Genomic DNA, 25,919 nt, shown 5'->3' on the forward strand with positions numbered 1-25,919 from the left:
TTCATTACTTAATTGCTTACCAGGGAACACGTTTTTAATACAGTTTAAGAAACTTGTCAGGAGCTTCGATATCGAGTGATCGTAGTGTGTCTAATAGCCTCATGTTAGCTTTTTACTTCTGTTAATTGTATTTAGGCTTTTGTGTTCATCTGTAAATATTATCTTGATATACAAAACTAGTAAACATCATTAAAAAAATATATTTACAGAGCTTACTTTTGCTTCAGTCTATGGTAAAAATGCAAAGGGTTTCGGTTGAGGGAACCAGCACAGCGCTTACGTCCGTGTTAGCCTACAAAAATGTGTCATCTCGGAGGCACACAGATATTTTGGCTTCATATTTCTAAAACAGAAGTGAATAGGGCCGTGTCGTCCATATTTTATATGGTCTATGGTTGAAACTAGGGATCAACTGATATCGGTCAATATTTTATATTTTTGTGCACTGGGCGATAAATCATATTGCTTAACTTTTTATCGATGTCACAGCAGACATATAAAATAACATTACTAGAGATATTAACAAGATGACAAACTGCTTCATGTAGCGCTATCCTTTTCAATAACGCCCCATCTTTCTGATCTCCGGACAGCTCCCATGAGAGCTACAAAAATGATCAGTCCAATGTCACTCTATTGTAACCCCCCTTCTCTTAATCCTGCATCTGCTCCCAGAGGGGCCATTTACCTCTATAGCCAATCCACTAATAAAGTGCTTGGTTGAAAGAGGCGTAAAGTATAAAGAACCAGAAGACAAATTAGATCTTTTACTAATCATGCTGCTTGTTCCATCGCACTCCCTTTCTCTCCATCTCAATGTCCCTCGCTTGTTTTTGTAGCCTTTCTTTTCTCTACACTGAACTCACGCTGGCAGAACATCAGCTAATGTAACCTGACTTGTAGTGCAGCTGCCTACAGAGTGAAGTGCTGATGGCAAAAAAGCCAAAATCTCTGTCCGTGGACAGGTGGGAGCAGTCAGCCCATCAGTAAGGTTTCATTATAATCACACGGACTGTGATGAGGCTCTGATTGGAACATGAGGTTTGAAGAAATTGCATAGACCACCTCGCATGACGTAACCAACGATGGTTCAATGCTGATCCGGAAGCACTTCCTGTTTCAGTTCTTTAACAAATCTCCAAGATTTCATTATATATGCAAGATTACAAAACTGGACCAGTGTTTACATCTTGCAAAGCGGTCTATTGACGGATTCAGAGCAACAAATGGTTTTATACGATTATTATACTATAAAATATTAATACAAAATAACATTAATATAAATTGAATGAAATAGAAATAGTTGCGTTATTAGCCACTAGCCGGACCGGTCAAAAAATAAGTCTGGAAGTTAACTTCTGGATAGGTGTGTATATCCACTACAACCATTTATACCAGCCAAATGCTATGTACCAGAAATGATTAAAAGCTGGAACAAATTAGTTTTTTTAATCAAAAAACTAAAAACTATTTGAAACCTCTATTCAAAACAATAAGCTTTTAAAAATAATTTATAATTTGAGTAACAAGTTACAATTTCGGCAAAAATATGTCATTTGGCTTCATCCAGCATAGATAAGCATGTAAAGTAACCTGCAATTTGAAAAACAGAGATGACGATTGAGAAGCAAGTGTTATAGATTGCAGCTTTAAAGGAGTAGTTCACTTCAAAATGTTCCCCAATTCACTTTCCATAGTCATTTTAATTCCTACAATGGAGAGTCAATGGGAGCTTATTCTTTGCATATTAAAAAACATGGCTTTATGGCAATGCCTATAATTAGATAATCCAGTGAATTAATTACTTTAGAAAAGCAATGTACTTTCATTTGATTACTTCAGCTCTCCACGTGTCTGGACACAACTCCAAAAAAAGGATTATTCAGAGCAACTGAACAATAAATCTGGCATTTATAACTTTGTCCAAAAGGCTCCACTCAAATCATTTCTGATAAAGAGAGAGAGAGAGAAGATTGTACTAATGCCTGCTATAACACCGCTGACACAGCACACTGCATGTACTGACACATTTCAAAAAGCAGTGACGTATGAAACCACCCTGCATGCAGAAACATTCGCATTCAATGTACTCGCATTGATTCTGATGGAACTTCACAGGACACGGTGGCAAAATACACACAGGCGGTCATGTACCTTCTTGCAGGCAGAGACAGAGGACCCAAGGGTGCTCTCAGTTCTGACTTCCTGTGTCTCCACGGACTCGGACCCCTCATGCATGGCAGACGCCTGGAAATGACTGTGGAACGAGCCAGAAGAGAGAGATTTGAACTTAGATTTTCATTTTAAATGAAAAATGTATTTGCTGCTTTTTCAACTGTAGCTAGTGAGTGAAAAAGAAAAAACGCAAACTTCATTTTAATCTTAAGGATAAATTGACTGCTGGGGTACATTTTGTAAGAAAGCCGTAGTCAGTCATTCAGTTCTCTGAAGTGGCAGAGGAAGAACCATTACTGTACAGTGTGCACTGAGAGTTCCTCTGTTCTTGAGTATTTTATCCGCACTTCATTTTCTATCTGAACAGGACAAATTAACCTCTTTTGTTTCTATAATAAAAGACTTCATAAATACAGTGCAAAGATGTTCCCAGCAGAATTGATCATCTGCGTAGGTTTTAAAGGCAGCACTAACTGGTCCTTCAACAAGGTTAATTGTGAGATCAAGTGTTTGTGAAGACTCCGTATTACTTTCCTAGTGTACAAACTGTGCCGTTTTTGTTCTAGAATTATTTAGCGCTGTGGTGAATGACTGCAAACTCCTAAAACTTCAAAAAAGTCCAAAGTTGAACTTTGTATTAAGCAAGCACCTGCAAACCAAAGGGGCGTGTGTGTGTTTGTTTCACTCTTTTCTTCTCTGCGCTTGTCTTTTCTCTCATTAGTCTGAATGTGTACATAAGATGCCCCTGAGTAAAGCCCAGTTCAGCTGGGGATTCCTTGAGGTAATTACAGGTTCGATAACAAATAACATAAGCTATCCACTGAAGAAGGTAAACCCTGGAGCAAAAGACTTAAATGCTTCCTTCAGAGGTGCTGCAGTGTCCTGGGATGTTGGCTTTTGTACACCCAAAGTGCTTTGAATATCTTTCAGTCGCTATTAAGGATTACCCGTGAGCATTGAAGGACTCATGTGGGATCTTCCTGCATTAAACACTCAAAGAAACCTAATACGTGGCTCAGTTGATGGAGTGGATAGATTTGAAAATAAGGAACGCCTTTCAATCACTTCCATTAATGCTTTAGTCAAGCAACAGATAGGACGTAGAGCGTACGTCTAAATCATTCTCAACGGGATGAGAAGGGACTTCCAGCAACTCGAGCTACCGCACAACGTGCATGTTGAGTAAAAACATTTTTTACAAAGGACAAATGTGGAGCAGCCTAGGAAAGAAGCCCTCAGTCCTCAAGTGGTTATCTGATTTTATATTTATTTCTTGTTAAATCAAAACGAAGAACGCATCGAAACGTACATCAAAACAAATCAAAGCCTGGCAACTGAAAAAGTATCCAGAATCAAAAATCATTGGGTTCCCATCCATATACCAGTAAAACGGTTTCAAAAACCTTTTTCTCATAATGTTTAACCATTAGTCCCCATTAATCTTGATTTGCGCTCAAATTAAGCCCATTACTGCTGTCTGTATTTCATTTGCAAGAAAGTAGACCCTTGTCTAATACAGCTCGACATACTGAACTCCCTTCCTCCATCTCACGTAATGGGATTATGACATGAAATCATAAACGCCATTTGACAGCTACCAAATGCGCTCTTGACACAGTGTGATCACTTTGCAGGAGAATAAAAACAGATGCTGAAAATCCTCAATTATCCCCCGAGGGGATGAATGCAGCTGCGTGATGTGATTTGATGTGTCTGGGCCTAAGCACACCGAATCTCCAGTCTTTATGGAAATGAATCATCTATTTGGATACGTGAAGGGTCGCTTATTTATGGAAATAACACATTTTATTGTCAGAGGGCAGTAATGGTGTATGAACTGCACAGATGTCGTTGAAAGTCATTTGAAGAAACACTATCACTTTACTCTCAGGGAGCCCAGTCACATTTGGTTTTCTCAGTCTGTCAGACCGCAAATGAATAGTGTTGTAGACCCATCCTCACTTGGTCATATGGCTACCAGAACGGTTCAAATCTCCTTCTGGTTTTGGTCACGAAATTCATCTGGTGATATTTACACGATGGTAATAAACACAACATTATGTTGAACTTGCCGTTGTAAGCTACAGTATTTTGGCTGTCTTGCCAGAAAGAACTTGGATGGACGTGCCGCCATGACTGCTGGGACTTCGGAACGCATTCGATGCATTCTTGATATCCAAAACACATACAGGTACATTCATGCGTTTCCTCTACTTCTGTCGTTTGTGCCGCGTTCCAGATACAGTCAAAGATGGGAACATCCCAGTTTAAATGTCCGACCTCAATGCGTTTTTATGATAGTTAATTCAGCGTTATTCTTACTAGAAACAATTTAGGCGTGACGTCATATGACGCGTCTACCCGAGGTAGGGGATCTCACTCCAAGTTCAGTGGTCCCATGTTCGACTTCGAGTGAGGTTACAGATGTTTACCTCCGGGTTTGAGGAATGGGAATATCCGAAATCCCGATTGTATAAAACGCAGCATGAGTATTGGAACTGGACTTTGACAGTTGATGATGATGATGATGAAGAGCGAAAACACGAGATCGCTGAAAAAATTATTAAACTGCCACGTGTGTCAACAATGTCCAAAATGATTGACAGAAAGAGATCGCTTCTGATTGGATACAAAACTGAGGGCCGCACCCTCGACTCTTTGTCGTTTATTAGAGCTGTCAATACACTTTAGCAATTAGTTTTGTCTCTGGAAATGTTCAAACCTCCAGCTGGACGTCAGCAAAGGAAATCATCCAGAGCAACGCACACTCGCATAAATCAATATTACAGCCAATATTGTTTATAATCACCATATTACAGCGCTGAACCGCGCGCGAGAGAACGTGTTTTTCCTCTGGCTCCTGTTCTCTCAAGCGACGGGACACGACTCCTCTTTCATTTAATATGCTTTTGCGGTATTTGACGTTTTTCATCAGATTTTCTCCGTGAATAATTGATCCCGCTGTCAGGGTTAGTTTTAAAATGACCCCGTTGACCGTTCGGGTGTGAGTTTGGAGAGACGCCTGACTGACACGATTCTTCCCCTTAAAAATCTCGTGACAACCGACCCCAGCTGTCAGTCGATCTTAAACGGCGATTCCTGTCGTTCCGTGTATATGTGGGATTACGCCGTGGGTCAGCATGCGAGGGAATAAAACAAATAAATCACATAGTTTCCCAACAGTCCGCGCGCGAACAGATGCGCACAGCGCGACGTCATGAGGCACCTGAGATAAACGGCCGTTTTATTCACCACGTCACGTTATGTTCGCTTACTTTCTGTGCACAACCGCACACAGACGCGAGCGTTGATTCCAGTTCAGTTCGTGCATTTTACCGCACATATTTCAAAACATGAGATTGGAGCCCAAAACACGTGAACTGAAATCTAAATGAAAAGCGTCAATGAAAAAGAGCAAACTGTGAACATGCAAACACGACACATCTCAAAGCGTGCTTACTTTTGGGCGTCTTGTAGTACCAGAGGAGCGCAAAAAACGCTCAGCCTACTTTTTGAAAGGGATCATAAAGTCATCTCACAAACGGATGAATAACATTTATATACCCACGAACACTAAAAACAAACACACCGAAGCATAAAAACGCGCATTTTATTTATCTCACCCCAAGACATGCGCTCGCGATGCCTCCTGGTTCAGCATCTTCAGGAAAAGGGTTCAAACGAAAGCACTTACCCCAATGTTCCCAAAAGAAAGTGTGTTTCTGTCAGTCCACCTCTCGAAAAGCGAGAGATTTATATTCATATATCCTGCGTGCAGAAGAGCGAGAGCGGCGGGGAGCGCGCAGGTGCCCTGTCCCGAGCGCGAGCACGTCACGGACTGAGCATCAGCGGAGGAATTTCAGCGCTCGCGCTGTGGCTTTAGTTCATATGGTCGTGCGCGCGAGCTGCGCAATGACTGTACTGTAGTGCGCGGCACATAGGGGTACGAGACCGGTCACGCGTGAGCGCGTCACTGCGGTTTTATTGAATACACAATATACAATTTTCTCAACTCTATATAACTTCTATACATGCGGTTTTAGGGAAGCCATACTAATTGAGAAGGCATAATTGGGCACGTTTAGTGAATTAAAGCAGGTGACATGACGATGCTGAAAAGACAACAGAGGGACTCACTTCTTCATAAAGAATAATTATTGCGTATGTGCTATAGATGAACTCTATAAGGGAGGAGAAGGCATCACCTTCAGTGCATTACAAAGGACAAAACCTCAGTCATCGGTTTCCCCAGATATAACTTCATAGATAAGCATCACTTGTACAATTCCTCCCCCAAAAGACATCACCACCTGACCATCTACAGCACATTATCCACACCCTATGACGCAAAACCACAATTTCTATCCCCGGTCAACTTTACAACAGGTTATCTTAAAGTTGCCTGAAAATGTCCCGCAGGGAATTGCTTTTGTTGCATTCTTGGTTAAGGTTTTACTCTTTGACTAATTAAGGTTTGAAGTTCAGACACTGACATGAACAGAGCTTGTTCTGTTTTTTATGACTTGAGTGAAACCGAGCTGTTATTTGTCACACAATGATACAGTACCGCAGCGTGAGGTCCTGTATCCGGCTGGGTTGTCTCTGATGTCTCTCTCTCATCCTTCTCACTGGACAGACAGCAGCGAGTTAATGCGAGTTAAGCAGAACTTATGCGACTGGCAGTTGCCACTGTGACTTTGATGTAATGGACATGGGTGAACTATATTGCTCATACTCTTTATGCACTTTAAGCTATTTCTTTTTCTTAAGATGAAATGAGAGCCGAGCAGTTTTGGTCAGTATAGACCGGCGGGAAGACTGAACTGAGTTACGATGTTTCTGAATTATGTTTCTTTTTGAAAAGCTATACATATAAATGTGACGACTAGAAAGGCATACATGTAACCGTTCTTCTGACTTGGTTCTGGGATGTTTCGCATATCTTTATGCAGGTCATACAAAAATACAGATGACTGCAGGCTCTAAACAAATCTGTGAAAGTTCACGTGTAGGTCATATAATGTGTAAAAAGCTGTGCAAAGTGTAAACTTCACTCCTCGGTCTCAAGATGTGCTCTAGTAACAGATGGAGAACCCAAACGAGTTCAGATCCAGCTTTTAGATGGTTCGGGTAGGACCTGTTACACATAATTTAGTGTACAAAGAGAAAAATATCTCCATCCTGGGTTACATTGGATTACATACATGCCATTGTTGAGCCAGAGAGCTTCGGTTTGGTTCGTATACTTTTAATGCGTTTGTTTTAGAAAAAAAGACTTACTGTTGATCATAATATTAACCTCTTATACAAGCGCTGCTTTTTTGAGAATTTTATTGATAGCAACAACAAGTTCCGAAAATAAATGTTGAGTGATTTAGATTAAATGATCATTAATGATGCATAGTTTGTGATAGTTGATTGAATAATAATATAAAAAAAGGGTTAACATTTTTTTTAGACCCGTAGATCCTGTTCATGTTAAGGGAAAAACCTGTTTGAAACCACTCTCTACAATTGAAGCTCAGTCAAATAAATATATTTCATTTCCTTTTCGAAGCTTTGTTGCAACGTTTCCTGTATGATAGAAAGTGTAGCGAAATACGACAAGCGGTGAAACAATAATAAACTGCTTCGACGTGCTTTCTGAAATTCATTCTCAAAGCCAAAGATGAGAAGCGCTTGAGCTTTCTCCAAAAAAACAGCCTGCGAGGGAGTCTGCTTTGATGAAATAAGAAAAGTGAAATCGAGAGACCGAAAATAGAGAGAGGAGCGCTGCGAAAATCGACTCTTGAGTATCCACTGTACACACAGACAGATGAAAACAAACGTGAGCACGAGAGAGCCTGCAGGGGACGAGATGACGGAGGCAGAGATGAGGACGAGCGGATGTGACACTAACGGAGATATTTATGGGATATAGGTGCCATGACCTGTAGGCCCGAGGGCTCATGGGAAAGGTCAGGCACATAACACATACAGATACTGCTTTCCTTCACGGCGTGTGTGCCTATGCCAGGGGCCGTATTAAACCGCAGATGAGTTATGCAAATGAAATGCAAATTCCATGTGTCAGTTTAATGATATGCTAATTCTCGGTGTTATCTAAATGCCGTAAAGACAGAAGTCTGTCATCTAATTAGACGGGATGTGTAGGAGTCAGACAAGGTGTGTTTACAGATGCAAGATATTCTATCACAATGCACTGAGTGTGTGTGTGTGTTGTGTGTAGAGAGAGAGAGAGGGCGCACATGTCCATGTGCATTACTACACAGCTGTGCCCGAGAATGAAAATTAAATTGACAATTATTTTCATCCAATCCAACAGTCGGATAAGCGGGGCCTTTTATAACATCAAAGACAGAAAGTGCCCTCTCTCAGGAGAAATTCCCGCAGTGTCGTACACACTTTATTCAAGTATACAGACACAGAGACACACACACCTTCGCAGATGTTTTGAGGAGGCACAGGGTTTGGCCCACGTGGGTGTAATTAGTTTTAATGGTACAGTTGATCAGTATAATCAAGGAGTCTTGCTGATGTTATTCGTATCGAGCAGATTTATAAGCGCGCCCATGTCCTCTGCACATCAGCTCGCTCTCACATTTCAGATAGTTACGACCTGCAGCCAGGGCTGAGAGCCACCATCAGCTTTCTTTATACCGCGACAGAGTGAATGTCTGTGTGTGTTTGTGCGTGTGCCGCTTTTGCAGAAATTGTGAGCAATGGGCCATGCCTCTGTGAATACGGAAAGATTTAGAAGGCTAACCGGAGAAATCGTGTAGGTAACCTTGCGTAAGCAAACATGAGTGTTTGCATCTCTTGGGCATCAATGCGGGTTTCCGGAAGAGGTGGAAAGATTATGCAGACTGATTGTGTTTCCAGACCACTGGTGAGAGAGCATCACTATTCAGAACAAGAACAATGCCAAGATCTCTCTCTCTCTCTTTCAGGGCATCGGTTGCCCATCATGTCTTTCTTGGTGCGTGTCTAGGTCTTTCAATGTGACATATTTATTCCTTGTCCATTTTCCTCTCATCTGGATTACGCTCATGTGTCTTCTCATCTCCTTTCCACTTTTAATCCAATTCCTATCACTCGGACATAAGGGTGCTCCGATTGATCGGTCGCCGGTCTCTATGAAGGCCGATCCAGAAAAGCTGATCAGATGACGCAAAACTCGCGAGACTATTTTTTACGCGCTGCTAAAAATGGCTTCACCTGTCTGGCAATTGTACAAGGTGTGTGAAAAAGACAATACATTAGCAATCTGCAAAATCCCACGAGGCGGAAAGCTTAACATTTTAACACCACCAACCTCATCAGACATTTGAAGGTTAGTCACGTAAAGGAGTTTTCTAAATTAGCTAGCGCTAAGACAGCAACTCATGTGCCACTCACTCAGCTGTCGGTAACAGAGACGTTTCAAACACAGCAAACCTACAGAAGGGACTGTATGAAGCATAAAGAAATATCTGACAAAATAATGGAATTAATTTGCCTAGATCACCAGCCACTGTCTATTGTGGAAGACGAAGGGTTTCGGCGACTCATGTCCTATTCAGATTCACGTTACACTATGCCAGGGCGTCAATATTCCACTGATGTGTGCCTGCCGCAGTTATACCAAACAGTGTTTACATATCGACAGCCTTATGAAGGACAACATAACATGAATTGGTTTCACTTGGGACATACACGCGCACTCCAAATGTCACATGTTGAACCTCACTGCGCAGTTCATTCATCAAAACTTCAAACAAGTTGTTCTACACGAGTTTTAGGGGTCACACAACGCGGAGGCTACTGCTGCGCATTCACTTCAGCGCCGTGACCGAGGGAATTATGTCAACGCAGCATCACTGATATGATCGCCTCTGGAAGATGCATCGTCGGTCATTTCAACAATAGTTTGGTTTAAAGTTTTTAGTTTAAAGTCTAAAGCTAAATTTAAAGACGTTTAGATGTTCCGTCTTTATTTTATTTTATATTCTACAGGAAAGTTGTATTGGTCAAGCCCTAAACCGTTCCCAATAACCAAGCACAGGCTGCTAAGTTAATATGCTGAACATGTTGCTTGCAAATAAATACACAGTTGTCAATTCATGATAAGCTGTCTTCTCTTAATTGTAATACTTAATGTACATTGTTGTTAAATATAGTTTAATAAACAATGATAAATAGAAGGCTGCTTTAAATAGACGCTGTAATCTGTGATCGGTATCGGGTGATATAGCTTCCAGTAATCTTTTATTTCATGGTCTCCAAAATGCATTTGCTGTGCAGTTGGTGAAACAACGTCATGTTTATACATTTTAAGGAGTTGGCGGACATATCTTGTATTCATAGATTCAAACACTTTATTGGATTTAAAAACATTTCTGTTTGGTTGAATCAAAGTCAAAATGATATAACAGAATAATTGTCATTTTCATCAATTTTTTATAGGTTTTAATATGTGAAGTGTTTGGTAAAGCCACTTAAAGGTACAGTAGGCAAACACGTGTACAAGATCCGGTTGGCACCACCCCTCCTCATTTTGAGCCAGGAAAAACCCTGGATGTCACTGGTTCATGTGATAACGCACAAGAACCAATGACAAACCCAACATGCATGTTATTTATTTATTTCACATTGCGTGTAGAGATGCCGAGAGAATACTTTGCTTTTTAATTAGTCAAGCGGATGCCACGGACAACTTAATTAAGCTTGTTAATTAACATGCAAACCAAATGGAATAGCAGGTGTTTGGTCTTCTCAATTCAATTAATGCTCCTTTAATGGCAGTCGACTTGCATGGCAGGGCAGTACATACAATAATTACGGATCAGGTTTAGAATCCAGACAGCTAAGTGGCATATCACAGGACATTATCGTACACAAAAGAGGAATAATTCACTGATAATAATGACACACACCGTCGGCCACATCCATTCCTGGAATATGGAAGCTGTTCTAATGATCTGTGGAAATGAGACTGAAATGTGCATCATTAGGACGGGCCTAAAAACAAAACGATAAGGCTGACACAACAGCGCGGCTGACATCACAGATAAATACTGCACGCAAACACACGCAGACATGATGCAGATGTATATTAATGTTAATAAATTGCATGAATTGTGTTGTAATGTAACTTGTACATTATAAATACATATAATATAATGTATACAGTATTCGATATAATTATAAACATGCAGAGTAAGGTAAACATTTCATTCTAGTTATATTATTAAGTTTCATATGTGAAATGTTGTGTTTAAAGTAGCATGAGAAAAGATTGTCCATACATGTTTTTGTAATTTACGTACTCTTTTCAAATAGTGGACTATCCTGTGCTTTTATATCTAAATGGTTTACTACTTGGCGTGAAAAAAGTTGTGTGATGCCAGCGTCTGTGGTCTTGCTGGGCAATGTGTGAACGCATTAGATTATACTGGCACTGAATGTACACCCACACCTATATCAGTGTTTCGCAGAGGCTGCACATGAGACCACAGTGTAAAATGTAATTAAGAAAAAGCAATTCAGGATGTACAAGAAGCATATTATACATTTTTTTATTTCCCAGAGAACCAATTAAAATATTAAAATCATCTTTTTTAGTTTCCACCCTCTATCTGAGCTTTATAATTAAACGGGCATGTCTATAAAAATGGCCGTTAATGCCATTGGGTAGCTGTTATTTCGTCGGGTTCAAGAAAATCAGCATCCTTCAATAACAGCCCCTGTCTTGAGTAGTAAAGTTAAATCAAGTGTCCTTTATTGAAATCTGTAAACTAGCACAAAACTACATATATCTTTTAATGTGTCATGTTCTAATGACCTTAACTTTTCAGTCTCATAAAAGCCACCCAAATGTAAAACCTGCATTGCACGGTGTTGGGTTTGCAAAACAATTCATGCTGGATTTTGTAGTTTTAGACGATGAGATCTGAATAACTACACTGGCTCCTCTTGCAGAAAGCTATTGATCTGAATGTTTTGGGTAATCATTTAGAGCAGCGGTTCTCAAACCTTTTCGTTGTAAGGCCCCCTTTATGTAGAGTGCATCGCTTTGCGCCCCCCAAATAAAAACATAATCTTAAACAAGTCACTGATTTAGAGGACCAGTCAGCGAAATATAGCGATATCTAGCAGTGAGGTTGTGAATTGCAATTGTGAAACCAATGGCAAACAATTGAAGCAAACAGCAAGACGACAAGAACAACAACCAAACCGTATGGAAAAAGGAAATGCTTCTTAGCTAACTGTTTTTGGTTTCAGCGTGTTGGTGTTGTATCGTCGTTCTTCGACAACGGCACACTGCACACTTTGTGTGTGTATTGACCCCTAGCTGTTGTACGCATCATGTCCGCGGGGTCTGCAAAAATGGGCTGCACGCAGACGGGGTGTGCGGACGACCGCGGACCCTCCTGATGATGAAAATTACATCATGCGGGTGGTGTGCGGACCATACGTGCTCCTTAACCTGAGAGGGCAAATATTGTATAAATATGCTCTACGGACATCACTCGACCACAACTGAATATACAGTATTGTATGCAACGCTAGAATTCATATTTAAAAATCGAGGTTTCACATTTTAACTCTCTTCTACATTTGTTGTCATGCTCTCGAACATGTTCTACATTTTAACTGACAAAAAACTTAAGCAAAAACCACCCTCACAGTTGACCCATGACTGGCACCTCTCCATACATGTGTGAGGCAGTTACTGTAATGTAAAAGATAATTCCTACTATCTCGGAATCATTTTCTAAAAGAAAAAAAAAATCAATAGATTTTATTTTCTGAACATTACAGAACAATCTACTAAAAGTATCACTTTCCAATGACTCTTGCAAAGGCAGTAATGGCTTCCAAATAAGCAGAGAAAATCCAACGAGTCACCTAATAAAGGTCTTGCTTAAAAAAGGGCCAAAATGAAAATAAATCAGGTTGAGAAGAGATCATGTTTGACCCCATTAATGCAACACTCGGTTAAGCCGCAGTTGCCTTCGCACAGACTTGTCGGTGGGTGTCGGTATCAAAGTTAATCAATCGCTATCAATAATGAAATAGGGTCCAGACCTCAGCCGATATTCATTGGGACTGTCAATTAACTCCGTGCCTTTGGAAAAATAATACTCAACTGGATCTGTCAATGTCTTTCAGTCCTCATTAGCAAACAGCAATAAATGATGTATGACCGCCTTTTAAATCAATTATAAATTAAACCCAGCAATAGAAACAGCAGGTAACAGGAATCAAAGGAGCGGAGCGAGAGGAGAAAGTGAGACGAGACCACGCTGGGCATTTTTAGCTTCTGACGTCACACGTATGACCTTCATAATCACACCCTGCTGGGCCTGTATGACCTTGCCCTCTACTGAGATGTATATGACTCTCTCTGGGAACAGAAAAGACAATATTTTAAGAAAGTGGTATTGTGTCCATATTATGGAAGTCAATGGGGTCCAATGTTGTTTGGTTAAAACATTCTTCAAAATATGTTTTAACTATGTTTTAATATTTTCTTTTGTGTTCTGCAAACGAAAGAAAGTCGCGCAGTTTTGAAATGACATGAGTAAATGACAGAATTTTCATTTTGAGGTTTAAAACGCTAGCGCTGGTGCTAACAGACAGATCAATCTGCAGATGCCAAACAGAGCCGGGCAGCAGCGAGTGCTACTGTATTCCCCTTTTTTTCCACTTCCACCCTGCCACTCGCTGTGAGCCGCATGTCCCGTCGTTTGGCCTGCTCCTGTGCTTTAGGGGCCACTATCATTTATTAAAACAATCTGTAGGTTGCCATGCATCTTTAGGGAACACATGTTTACTTCTCTCGTTTCTTCAGCACCTTTTTTGACATTTCAGCATGCTGGTTTTCGCTATCCTTCTTGTGTCAGTGTTGTTCATTTGTGTTGATGTTTACCACAGTGTTATACGCCTGCTGTGTGATACTTCTAATACAATGGCTATTGTGTTGATTTTGCATGGTTGACAGTTCTGTCACTCGCTTTCTTCCATAGCCGGACTACCGCGCTAGAGAAGTGAGCATTACCGTTACGGATTAAAATTCAAATTGTGTTTATCTCACAGACCAGAGAGAAAACAGAGAGAGAGAGAGAATGGAAGAGGGGCGAAGAGTCTACATGGCACGGGTACAACAAACACTGGAAGGATTTGACAAAGCAAAAACAGAGGGTGTGTCCTTATGACTGTGTCAAAAGTGCACAGTTACGTCCACCCGGATACACTTTGTCCTCTGTTCCGGATGATTTTCTTTCTCTCTTAAAGTCAACAAATGGCATTTGTTAGCCCTTTTACTTATGAACTGTATTAACGGTGTGTGAACTGAATACGGTATGTGGAAAGAAATGGACAAGACTTGGATTTTTGGCTAATGATGAGGTTTCTGAGATGGTCCATGTCATTACTTTGTTTAGAAAAAAAACTTAACATACATTAAAAATAAATAACGTACGCAGTTCAACCTGATCTTATGGGAACTCATAACTATTTTACAAGGTGGTTAATACGTATGATTTCGTATATTGTGAAACGTACAATACTAAAGTCACAACTCTAAACCCAACGTCACTGGAGCGAAAGCAAATTGTATGATTGACATCCAAATAACGTATGGATAACATAAATAACATACAAACACCACACGAATAGCGTACAAAATATGCATTATGTATTAAACCTATATAACGATTTACTTCACGATACGATTTATTCACAATTAATTTTTAACGAAATGAGTTGAGATTCATTAGAAATGAACAAGCGCCATTTTTATTTCTCAAACGCTGCACATTTCTTTGTCAAATTAAAATATCTTTTATGCCAAATAACAAAACTAAACTGCGATATTAAAATAAATTTCAAATAGTTTTAGTTTTCTAAACAAAATGTAAACTTTGAAAGCGTTTTTGTTTATTGAAATAAAATATTGGCCAATTTCTTTGGGGAAAAAATAAACTAGCAAAGACTTGAATTAAGTTTAAAACTAATAATCAATAAACTAAAATAATCAAGCAAAACTAAAAATGATTTCATCTTATAAAGCAACATACAAAAAATGAATAATACAAAAGTCTCAAACACCTTCAAATAAGACTGTTTGAAATCATACGAACTAGCCACCTCGGAAAACTATTATGAACACCTGTGAGATTGTATTGAGCAGCTGTATGTATTAAACAAGCCAATATTGATTTCATGTAGAAAGTATTCTCGCATACAAGCAATGAAAGTGATTCTGATCACATGCAAGCAACGAGGCCACTCAAAGAATCAATCGACAAATTAACGTAGTCCATCACAGCCGACCTCAGTGGGACCTGCCGCACCGCTTCCTGCCAAAGCCCTCATTGGGGTGTCATATGATTCTTTGTGTTTGCATGTATGTGCGTTTATGTCTGTGGGAGTGTTTGCAAACCTGAACCCGGCCTAATATCATTACCTGGCAGCTCCGATATAACCCCACTATGGAGACATAAAAGACCTCAATCAATGCAGGTCTAGACGCTACTGGCCAATCAATAAACACATAACATCACAAATAAAATGGAAAGCTCAAAGAATAGCTTGAGGCCTACATGCCAAAGCAAAATACAAGGCAGCCGAGAGAGAATAAAAAAGCGAAGGGGGGCAGGGTGAGTCATGCCGACTCCGTTTGTCTGATGTTATCAGGAGGTCTGAAGATCTCAGACACATGAAGTCTGAAAGGTGTTACGTTGGTGCCCACATACAATTTCACTGTCGTACACATTAAAAGAATAGCTCACCCTAAAATATCAATACTGTCGTTTCCTTCTTTTGTGAACATAGAAGAAACTTTGGAAGTAAATTAATGGTTTTACACTTTAAAATGACGCAAAAGCACCAGAAAAGTCGTCCATATGACGTCTGCACTATACTCAAAGTCTAATAAAGCCGTACAATAACTTTGTGTGAGAAACAGAGTGAAATTAAAGTCATTATTCACTGATAATCTTCAAATCCGGTGAGCCGTGAGGTCTGCTGGGACCGGATCATTGAATCATTTGCACTTGAGAACCAGCTCGCTCCCATCTCTGCGAACTGCATAAAGCAATTAATTGAAAAGATCTGAACCGGATTCATGAATCAGACATTGCTCTTTTTCTCACAAAGTCTTAAAAAAACACACCGGGGAGAACCAGAACGGATCGGACTATGGTGCATACACGGTCAAATGTCAAATGAATCATTTTTACGATCATTTCATGGTGCTTTTGTGTCCTTTTTGATACCTAAAACTCATTTCTCATTTCTATTCATTGTAAATGCATGAGAAACAAAACGGGTACTATACTTAAAAAAAATCTCCATTTATGCTTCACAGCAGAAAGAGTGTGAAATGATATAAGGGCGAATTCAACTATTCCTTTAATAAACACACACCTGTGGGCTCTCCACACACTTTAAATTGGAAATCAAGTACAGCTGAGTGTGGTCTAATTATTTGCTCATTCAGTGGCGTTATATTTGCCACATTATGCAAATATAGACTCCCACACCCACGTGGACATGCGAGCGAGGTAATGCATCAGACAGAGAGACACAGATGATTACACCCAGGTCCTCTGAAGACACTCATAGCCACAGATGCACACTAATGAGAACATCTTTTCATTACCTTCCTGACCCCAATCAGATTGAAGACCCTCAATCCTCATTAATAAACTAAACACACGCATACACACTTTGACGCGATGTGGCCTCAACTTTCTCTGCAGCTTCAATGACTTTGTCACTGTTAAAGGTCCGGTGTGTAACTTTTTGGAGGATCTACTGACGGAAATGCAATATAAAATACATGGCCCTGTCAGTGTTTCAACTCCATTTTGCTTTTTCTGTAGTCGAACGTCACATGCGTATACCGGAGAACAGGTCTCATGGCGTTCAGGTCTTTCGTATGCGCAAGTTCTGTTTTACGGTTTAGTCGTGTAATGTTACACATATCGACAGAGCGGATTTAGGCCACGCCCACAACGGAGGGGAAAACAATGCACCCAAAAGTGACTTTTACCCAAAGTGACTTACAAATGAGGTAAACAATGGAAGCAATTGGAACAACATAAGGACAACAGAAAGCGCAATAAAACTGGTCTCATATAGCCTACCACAGTATACAGAGCCTAAGGGTTTTTGTTTCTTTTAAGGATTTAAGAGAAGTCAGAACTAATGGGTCAAGTAATGACATAAGATCTAGGTTTTCATATGATTCTTAAAGAATCTGACTTATAACAAGAAAACAGAACAATGTCTAAAAGCTGCTGTGTGACGAGCTAAACAAGCTAAACAACCCAGAACTACGTTTTTATATGCTAGCGAATCGTAAATGCCAGACTTCAAGGTGCAAAACTATATACAGGCAATAAGATGTGGGAAGAATAGCTCAATTGCGGGATCCTGACACACTCCGTATGCCTGAGTATATGTAACAATACGTGTGCAGTAAACATTAAGTAGGGTTGTGTACCGATACGGTGCCGGTACAAAACGGTACCTTTTTTCGGTACTTGACTCTCTGTAATAAAAACATTCCTTTCAGTGAAAAAAAAGAAGCCCAAAGTACATCTCAATTTCAACATTGTTGAGATTTTACACAAAATAAATAAAAACTATTGAAATAACTACAGCATTATTATTACTACCAGCATATTCCATCTCGCACATAATCACTTATTTATGCAGTGTGATCATTTACATAAACCATGAGGCCTCAACCTCAAATATTTTTAACAGCATCATGACTGAAAATAACAGATTGATTTGTAATATACATTTTGAACAGAGATACAGAAAGAATTAAAAAGATATGTATTATGTTGATCATACAAGAATACCTAATGTCCCAACAAACAATAACCTGGTGATCCACGGGCTGTTTTTGGCAGTTTGGTTTCTTATGAGCTCTTACAGGACATTTTTATAAATATGTATATATTTATGTTAACAGGATGGAATATACTGGCCAAATGGTTATTTTAATATAATAGTAGGCTAATAGTTTTCTTAACAAGCAAATTATTGTATGAATCATAGTATATGAATGAGTAAACCTAGAAATACTAATTCTGCAATTTAAAAAAATATATTATATATTTTCTGGATACCATCCTTCTTGTTTTCAGTGTTTTGCCTCTACTCTTGTTTGTTTTCTTTCAATGAATCTGGCACTTCATACTAAATTTCTTGACTATGCATCTGATAGACTGTATGTTATATTTGTAGATTCTTCCATGCAGCAGAGGTGGAGCAGCTCCTGTTATGACTAGTAAGTACTAGTCGGAAGCCACTCCTCAGTAAAAGACACATGACAGCCCGCCTGGAGTTTGCCAAAAGGCACCTGAAGGACTCTCAGATCATGAGAAACAAAATGATCTGGTCTAATGAAACAAAGATTGAACTCTTCGGCCTGAATGGCAAGCGTCATGTCTGGAGGAAACCAGGCACCGCTCATCACCTGGCCAATACCATCCCTACAGTGAAGCAGGGTGGTGGCAGCATCATGCTGTGGGGATGTTTTTCAGCTGCAGGAACTGGAAGACTAGTCAGGATCGAGGGAAAGATGAATGCAGCAATGTACAGAGACATCCTCTATGAAAACCTGCTCCAGAGTGCTCTGGACCTCAGACTGGGGCGAAGGTTCATCTTCCAACAGGACAATGACCCCAAGCACACAGGCAAGATGACAAAGGAGTGGCTACAGGACAACTCTGTGAATGTCCTTGAGAGGCCCAGCCAGAGCCCAGACTTGAACCCTATTGAACATCTGTGGAGAGATCTGAAAATGGCTGTGCACCGACGCTCCACATCCAACCTGATGGAGCTTAAGAGATCTTGCAAAGACGAATGGGAGAACCTGCCCAAAAATAGGCGTGACAAGCTTGCAGCATCATACTCAACACGACTTGAGGCTGTAATTGGTGTCAAAGGTGCTTCAACAAAGTATTGAGCAAAGGCTGTGAAAGCCCATGTACATGTGCTTTTTTCTTTTTCCTTTTAATAAATTTGCAAAGATTTCAAACAAACTTCTTTCACGTTGTCATTAAGGAGTATTGCTTGTAGAATTGAGGAAAATAATGAATAAGGCTGTGACATGACAAAATGTGGAAAAAGTGAAGCGCTGTGAATACTTTCCGGATGCACTGTTTTTACATTTTGCACGTAGATTAGGACAGCCTGCTTTTAATTCTCTCTAACGTAGGCTTCCTGCTCTCGCGCAGCACCCGATGCGTTCTCTAAGGTTTTTCAGATTATGAAGCGTTGCGCTACGTCTCTATACCCCAATGCAACACACACTGCATCAAGAAACCCACAACAAGAACACAGACCTGACCACAGCACCCAGTTGTCTTTATTTTTAAACACCCTACTGTTGGCTAGCTTTCGTCACTTCAGGGGTCTACTGCTGATTTGAATGCAGATAGGAGGCGAAAGGCCGGATGAAAAATGTAGTTTGTAAACTATGGTTAAGAAAAACTTCATTATTTTAACTAACCAGTGTCTAAATAGCTTTTGGAATCTCTGTGAAGAACCTGTTGTAGCGCTTATTTTAAAGACGAAGGTGAACGACACGATTTTGAACAATAAATCTTTAAAAAAAAAAATCCATTGAAGAAAATGTCATATTGGTGACTCAACACAAATATATATATATTTTTGTTAAAATATTGCCCGTAAAACCGAGAATTAATATGAAGTTTAAAAAAAATCAATGACATTTTAATGTTATTTAAGAAAAAAAATATTTTGCATCATACCAGCTATTAATCTCAGCCATTCATAGGTGCGCACACACAAGCTGTGTTTTGTTTCGCAAAGGCTGCATCCTCTGAAGTTCTCATTTGAAGCCTGCTATGTCATCGAGGCTGTCTCGTTTCATAAAAGCAGGTAGGCCGCCCTGTATGCAACCTACTTTCACGAGAATTCGGAGGAAACATGAGGTGTATCCTTCGTTGCTGAGATAACCCACAATTCTTTGCGTCGGGCAAAGTCTGTTATTTGAATAAACGGCAGCAGCTACACATTCAATCAAATATTTCAATGTTCAATGTGTCACCTTTTTTTTATCCGAGCAGGCATATGTAGTAAATAGGTTTACAAGTGTTGGCCAAAAATGCCCCCCCCATGGCGTATCTCGGTGGCACACAGAAGTGCTGGCCTTTCCATTCTAACATCTACATCTGCGCCCCTCAGCTATTATGCCATTACCACGATGAGTGGTGGCGCTTTATTATATTTGTTCCTAAGGAAAAACAACAGCCCTGTGCTGCCCCTACAGGTGTGGGGGGAAACAGAAGAAAAGGTTATGATTTTTTCAAACAATAGGAAGCTTCCTTCAATTTCAGCGGTTAAAGCAAGCAGTAACCAGACAGAGCAAACAAGGATTTAATGAAGGCGCAAACGGCACACAACCCATAAACAGATAGATTAATCTAGCACACAAAAGCTATTTACAGCCAAAACCTTTTAGCAGGCATTAGAATACACTAATATCTCCACTTGAAGGAGAACACGTTTGAGGAAACACTGGGGCGGGGAGCACTTAAGAAGATGATAATTCACTCATTTATAACAGTGACTCAGTGAGACTAATCCTCTGCAGACCTCTCGCCTGACTACCACCTCCCTTCATAACGGAACAAAGAGGAATATAATCCACCTTTCCTGCAGGTTTGTTAAAAGCGGGCATCTTATTGTGGCCTGGTAAATATAAAGGATGTACACGGCTTAGCAGAGAGATTTTACATAGAAAGTATTAGAAGGATTAGCAGCATATTTAAAAGGACCACTTCAAGGCAAAATACTTATAAGACCATAAAAACCATCGGAACAAACAAAAACAGGCTTTAACATCAGCAGTTGGGGAATAAAAAGAAACTCGCCTCTCTGTGAAGTTTTGTAGGATGGCGAGCAGGTTGGCCAGCATGTTCACAACTTTCACCACTTCTTCCAATCCCAATGGGTTGTAGTCTGCCTGAAAGAGAAAAGAGCAACATTACACAATACTAAAATAAAAGTATAAAAATAAAAACAATAATGAGGAAGTAAAACGTTTGTGTGAAAACGTTGCATCACTTCCCAGGGTCAAGGATTGGCCTATTATGGGATTGTGGTGCTGAGTACGTAATGTTCAAATGTGCCATTTCAGTCCGTTTAATTACATCCGGGGACAATTTTATGGTGGTGTCCTTATCAATAATTCAAGGACTTGTTTTATTAGCATGCATTACTTGATAACGACAAGAAATCATTATGAAACTGCAATATCCAAAAGCCGTTTCAAGGAATACGTCAAATTTAAAATGTATATTCCAAAACAAAATGTGATCAGTAAACAAACGCGGTTTATTTTGTTATTTTGCACTTTGCATTTGTATGACTGTTCTGTAGTCAAACTGTTCATTGCACAATCTGTGACCTTGACTGTGCAGGGTTTTGTGTATTACAAGATGTTGGGTTGTGTAAAGGGGTACTGTTGGGGTTAGGGGCTTGCATTTCACTATTATTATGGTGCCCCTCTAGTTAAAATTTGGGAATTCGGTTAAAACTCTTTTATTTTTACTTTTTGGACTGGTGTTACACGACCAAAAAAGAACTTACTGAATCTTAACACTTTTCCCATGCTTTAACAATACTTTTAAACAGCTTATACCAAGGTTATTTCAGTGTAGTGTACTGTATGAAGTCTGTTTTATGTCCGTCTTAGAGGAATATTCCACCGAAAAATAAACAGTCATCATTCACTCACCCTCAAGTTCTTACAAATCTGTTGTTCCACCGAACAAAAAGAAAGATATTTGGAAGAATGTTTGTAACCAAACAGATCTGGGGCACTATAGACTTCCATAGTAGGACTAGGAAGGTACTATATGGAACTACATCTACAATTCAACAATATTTACCATGGTAGATAATGGTTCCCCAGAACTGTTTAGTTTCCCACATTCTTTAAAATATCATTTGTGTTTAACACAAAACCTGATTGGTTACAAACATTCTTACAAATGCATTTTTTTGTTCACACACAGGTTTGGATCAACACACTTAAACATAAAAGTGCTTAAAAGGTTCTCCAGAGCGATGCTAAACGAGGACCGAATGTTTATTTTTGGGTGAACTATCCCCTTAACAGAGTAACCACAGCTGTAGATCTGTGACATTTAGACATTTTCTACTGAAGTTTGACAACCAAAAACATATAGTCATTTCAAACAATATCTTTATTGTTTTACCATTTAAAATCTAACAAACCTACTTTTGTCAATTGTTTTCATTGAAAAGTGTATTTGGAATATCAATCTGACATTTACTTTGATATTTCATAAATGCAGCGATAAAACACTTTCAACAAATGACTCATGCATTTTAAGGGCAGTTAGAGCAGCATATATAAAATAAATGGAGGAATATGCAAGTTTGCGGTCAAACTAACAAACATACACATGTTTTGGATTGGATTCAATTTATTGTCATTACACACAAACAAGTACAGTGTAACGAAATGTATTCAGATTAATACATGGAAAGAAAGAGATGGTTCTTTAGAGACCGAATGGTTCTTTGTGGAACCAAACATGGTTCTTCAATGGCATCGCTCTGGAGAACCTTTTAAGCACTTTTATGTTTAAGTCTGTTGACCCAAACCTGTTTGTTGAACACAAATGATATTTTAAAGAATGTGGGAAACTAAACAGTTCTGGGGAACCATTATCTACCATGGTAAATATTGTTGAATTGTAGATGTAGTTCCATATAGTACCTTCCTAGTCCTACTATGGAAGTCTATAGTGCCCCAGATCTGTTTGGTTACAAACATTCTTCCAAATATCTTTCTTTTTGTTCGGTGGAACAAAAGATTTGGAAGAACTTGAGGGTGAGTGAATGATGACAGAATGTTGCTTTTTCGGTGGAATATATGTTGTCTTCACGTGATAGAAACTTTCCTTCACGTTTATACTGTATAAACATTCTTTGTGCTTTTTGACATTAAAAGCAACATTATTTAGGAGGATCAAAATAAATGTCACACGTGGTCAAAGTTTACTTGCAGAAATGCATTTCTCACATCGTAGGTACCAGTGCTGCCATCTTTGAGCTGTTTGTGTTTAGACTTACGGTGGTCACATCATTTACTCCGTGTTCAAAAATAAGGTGGATAACAGGGTCATCTCTGAACAAAGCAAACATTTGATAAATGCGTTTGTGAATGTGAAACAGATGGCATTCTGTGTCTTGGTTCTTGTGAAGCCCTGTGGTTTCCCTGGGCATCAAAAAGCAGGTGTTCATATCCTCCTGCTTTACAGAACGGTGAGAATAAATTCATCACAGTGTCCACAGAAAACCTGCACATACCTTCACAAACAACTTCAGACACGATGTGTGTGCTAAAACTGATGTGTACTTTAACACCTCATAAAGAAAGCAAATAGTCTCTACCTAAAAAACACTTTACACGCTCTGTCACATCTTTAATGTGCCTGTAAACCAGTTCAGTAAGCACATTGGTATAATAATAGTAACCAATTCAAAACCATTTAGCCTCTCACTACCCTTGGTTTTAAATGCTCAACATGCAAAGCATTCTGGGTAATTACGGAATGGTTAAGGCAACGCGATAGCCTCCTCATAATACACGACCACTAAATAGCGTCTCGCATCCAGAACCTTTTCCTATATTGTGTTACTCTCCTTTCAACACTCGAGTCAGTTTTACAGTGTTTTAATGGAATAAAGAAGGGCACAAAGAGGAAATATGATTGACAGGTGTAGAAAAGCGAGGAAAATGAGAATGAGATAATATCCATCATTCATTAAAGTCCAGTTATAAAGGCATGGCGTGTAATCCATTACACTGCTAAACTTGGATCAGTGACTTCATGCTGTATGTGTATGCGTGTGTGTGTGTGTGTGTGTGTGCAGGCCAAAGTGCCTCTATCCATCTTAAGCTGACAGAAAGACGAGTGAAATATTGATTTTACTGTTCACACTCTAGTGAGGTACAGATAACCAGGAAAATCAGCCCAATGTAGCACAGAAGCAACACAACTCACAGGTGCACAACACTACGTCGCACAAGTCTCAGCTCACACCTTCATGGACCGTTTGTTCAAAAAATCTAATTCAATTCAGAGCGGTTTTATTCTCCACAGGAGCCTTTTCAATATACGTGCTAAAACAATTTGCAATGAAAAGGTAATGATAATATCTTTCTCCTCCTGACTGCCCAAGGTGCAGCGCTGGATGGCATCACGCAGCATTACCGACACCATTTATCTCACCTGCGCTCTGCATTATTACACATTTACAAAAAAGTCCTTTAAAAGTTTACCTCTTACTTCTTTCTTCTGGGCAAAAAGAAATGAAACGAACAAGACTCAAGTTACAAACCCAAAACTGCTCTTATATGCACATACAGTATGTCACACATTGTATGAATGTCACTGCATTGGATAACAACTGTGGTCTTGTGTAGCCAGACCTTCGTATTGAAGGTTTGGGAACCAAGGACCGCCTAAAAGACCATATGACTGACAGGTTAAGCAACCAATCACATTTTAAACCTTAGTTTATGAATTCAACCAATAAGAGGACGACTCCGAATTTTCTGAAGTTAAGTGTTCTGACGTCTGGCTTAGACCACCAAAATATTCAACTTAAAGGGATAGTTGAAAATTCTGCCATGAATTACTCAACCATACATTGTTCCTAACAAGAAATGCACCGATACAACTTCTTCCTTGGCCGATTCCGATACCTCGGACGATACCGATCCTAATCCGATACAAGCATTGTTTTTCTTGATCAACGTGGAATTGCATATATTTTTATCTTTTATTGCCAGAGCATTTTTACACAACATTTTAAATTATCTGTACTTTATCGGAGTGTTTTTACTTTGGACAAAAAATACTTCCCTATATTATAAAGCACATAATACTTTATGCTCCACTACATTTCATAAATAAATGTTTTTAATCTTTTAATCCTCGAGTACATTCAAAGCTACCACTTTCGTTTACATAAAATCCCGCTTTTTACAGAACACCACACCTGCGTGAACATGAGGTGATGTAGACCTCATACATCCACTAAAATGAGCTTAGGACCATGATAAGCAGCGATTCGGCATCATTTGTTTGCAAATGCATTTGTTGAACGTTTACAGCTGTGTGTGTATATTTACATGAAGTTCCTGTATATTCACACTAGAGGTGGGCGGAATGAATTGTTACCGTGAAACCTAGTGTTCCCGCGAAATGAAACTATCTCCTTTTTTATTTCTATATCTTATACCTCATTTTTCCTAGATTGATTTCATTTATTTATTACAGTTCACTTGAATGCTCATCATAGTTAAAATGAAGGCAAGTTATAAAAATCTACTTAAGATATCGAATTAAGTTCTGATAATGAGATGTATTATTTATTTAAATTTATCTTCTGGCTGTATCATATGCATACAGTAGGAAGAAAGATAAGTATAACAATGAAGTCTGAATATATGCACAAACAATGGAGTGCAGTATATGACTGGTGTTATAAACTGGTGTTCGTGGGGTCCGTACTGTAGGTCTTCATCGCTCTTCACTCAGTCATTCTGACCATCCCTAATTCACAAATGGGATTGCAGCTGCGGACGCTTGCTATTGTTCCATTTTCTTTCTTTGCCTTTAGATTTGTTGCCAAATTGCACCCACTGCAATAATTGTATACTAAAG

The 25,919-nt window shown here is 39.4% G+C and overlaps 1 protein-coding gene across 1 annotated transcript in view; it reads right to left on the bottom strand.

The window, feature by feature from the left end:
* Positions 1 to 23,289, bottom strand: part of sphkap (SPHK1 interactor, AKAP domain containing) — a gene marked incomplete at its 5' end in the record, with an annotated part of 47,933 nt that extends 24,644 nt beyond the window's left edge. The window contains 3 exons of the mRNA XM_079465347.1: positions 2,155 to 2,257; positions 21,084 to 21,175; positions 23,278 to 23,289. Coding sequence (XP_079321473.1) covers positions 2,155 to 2,257; positions 21,084 to 21,175; positions 23,278 to 23,289 — 207 coding nt within the window. The remainder of the gene's footprint in view (positions 1 to 2,154; positions 2,258 to 21,083; positions 21,176 to 23,277) is intronic.
* Between the last annotated feature and the right edge of the window lie 2,630 nt (positions 23,290 to 25,919).

This window comes from Barbatula barbatula, assembly GCF_947034865.1.
Source record: "Barbatula barbatula genome assembly, chromosome: 10".
NCBI classification, from domain to species: domain Eukaryota; kingdom Metazoa; phylum Chordata; class Actinopteri; order Cypriniformes; family Nemacheilidae; genus Barbatula; species Barbatula barbatula.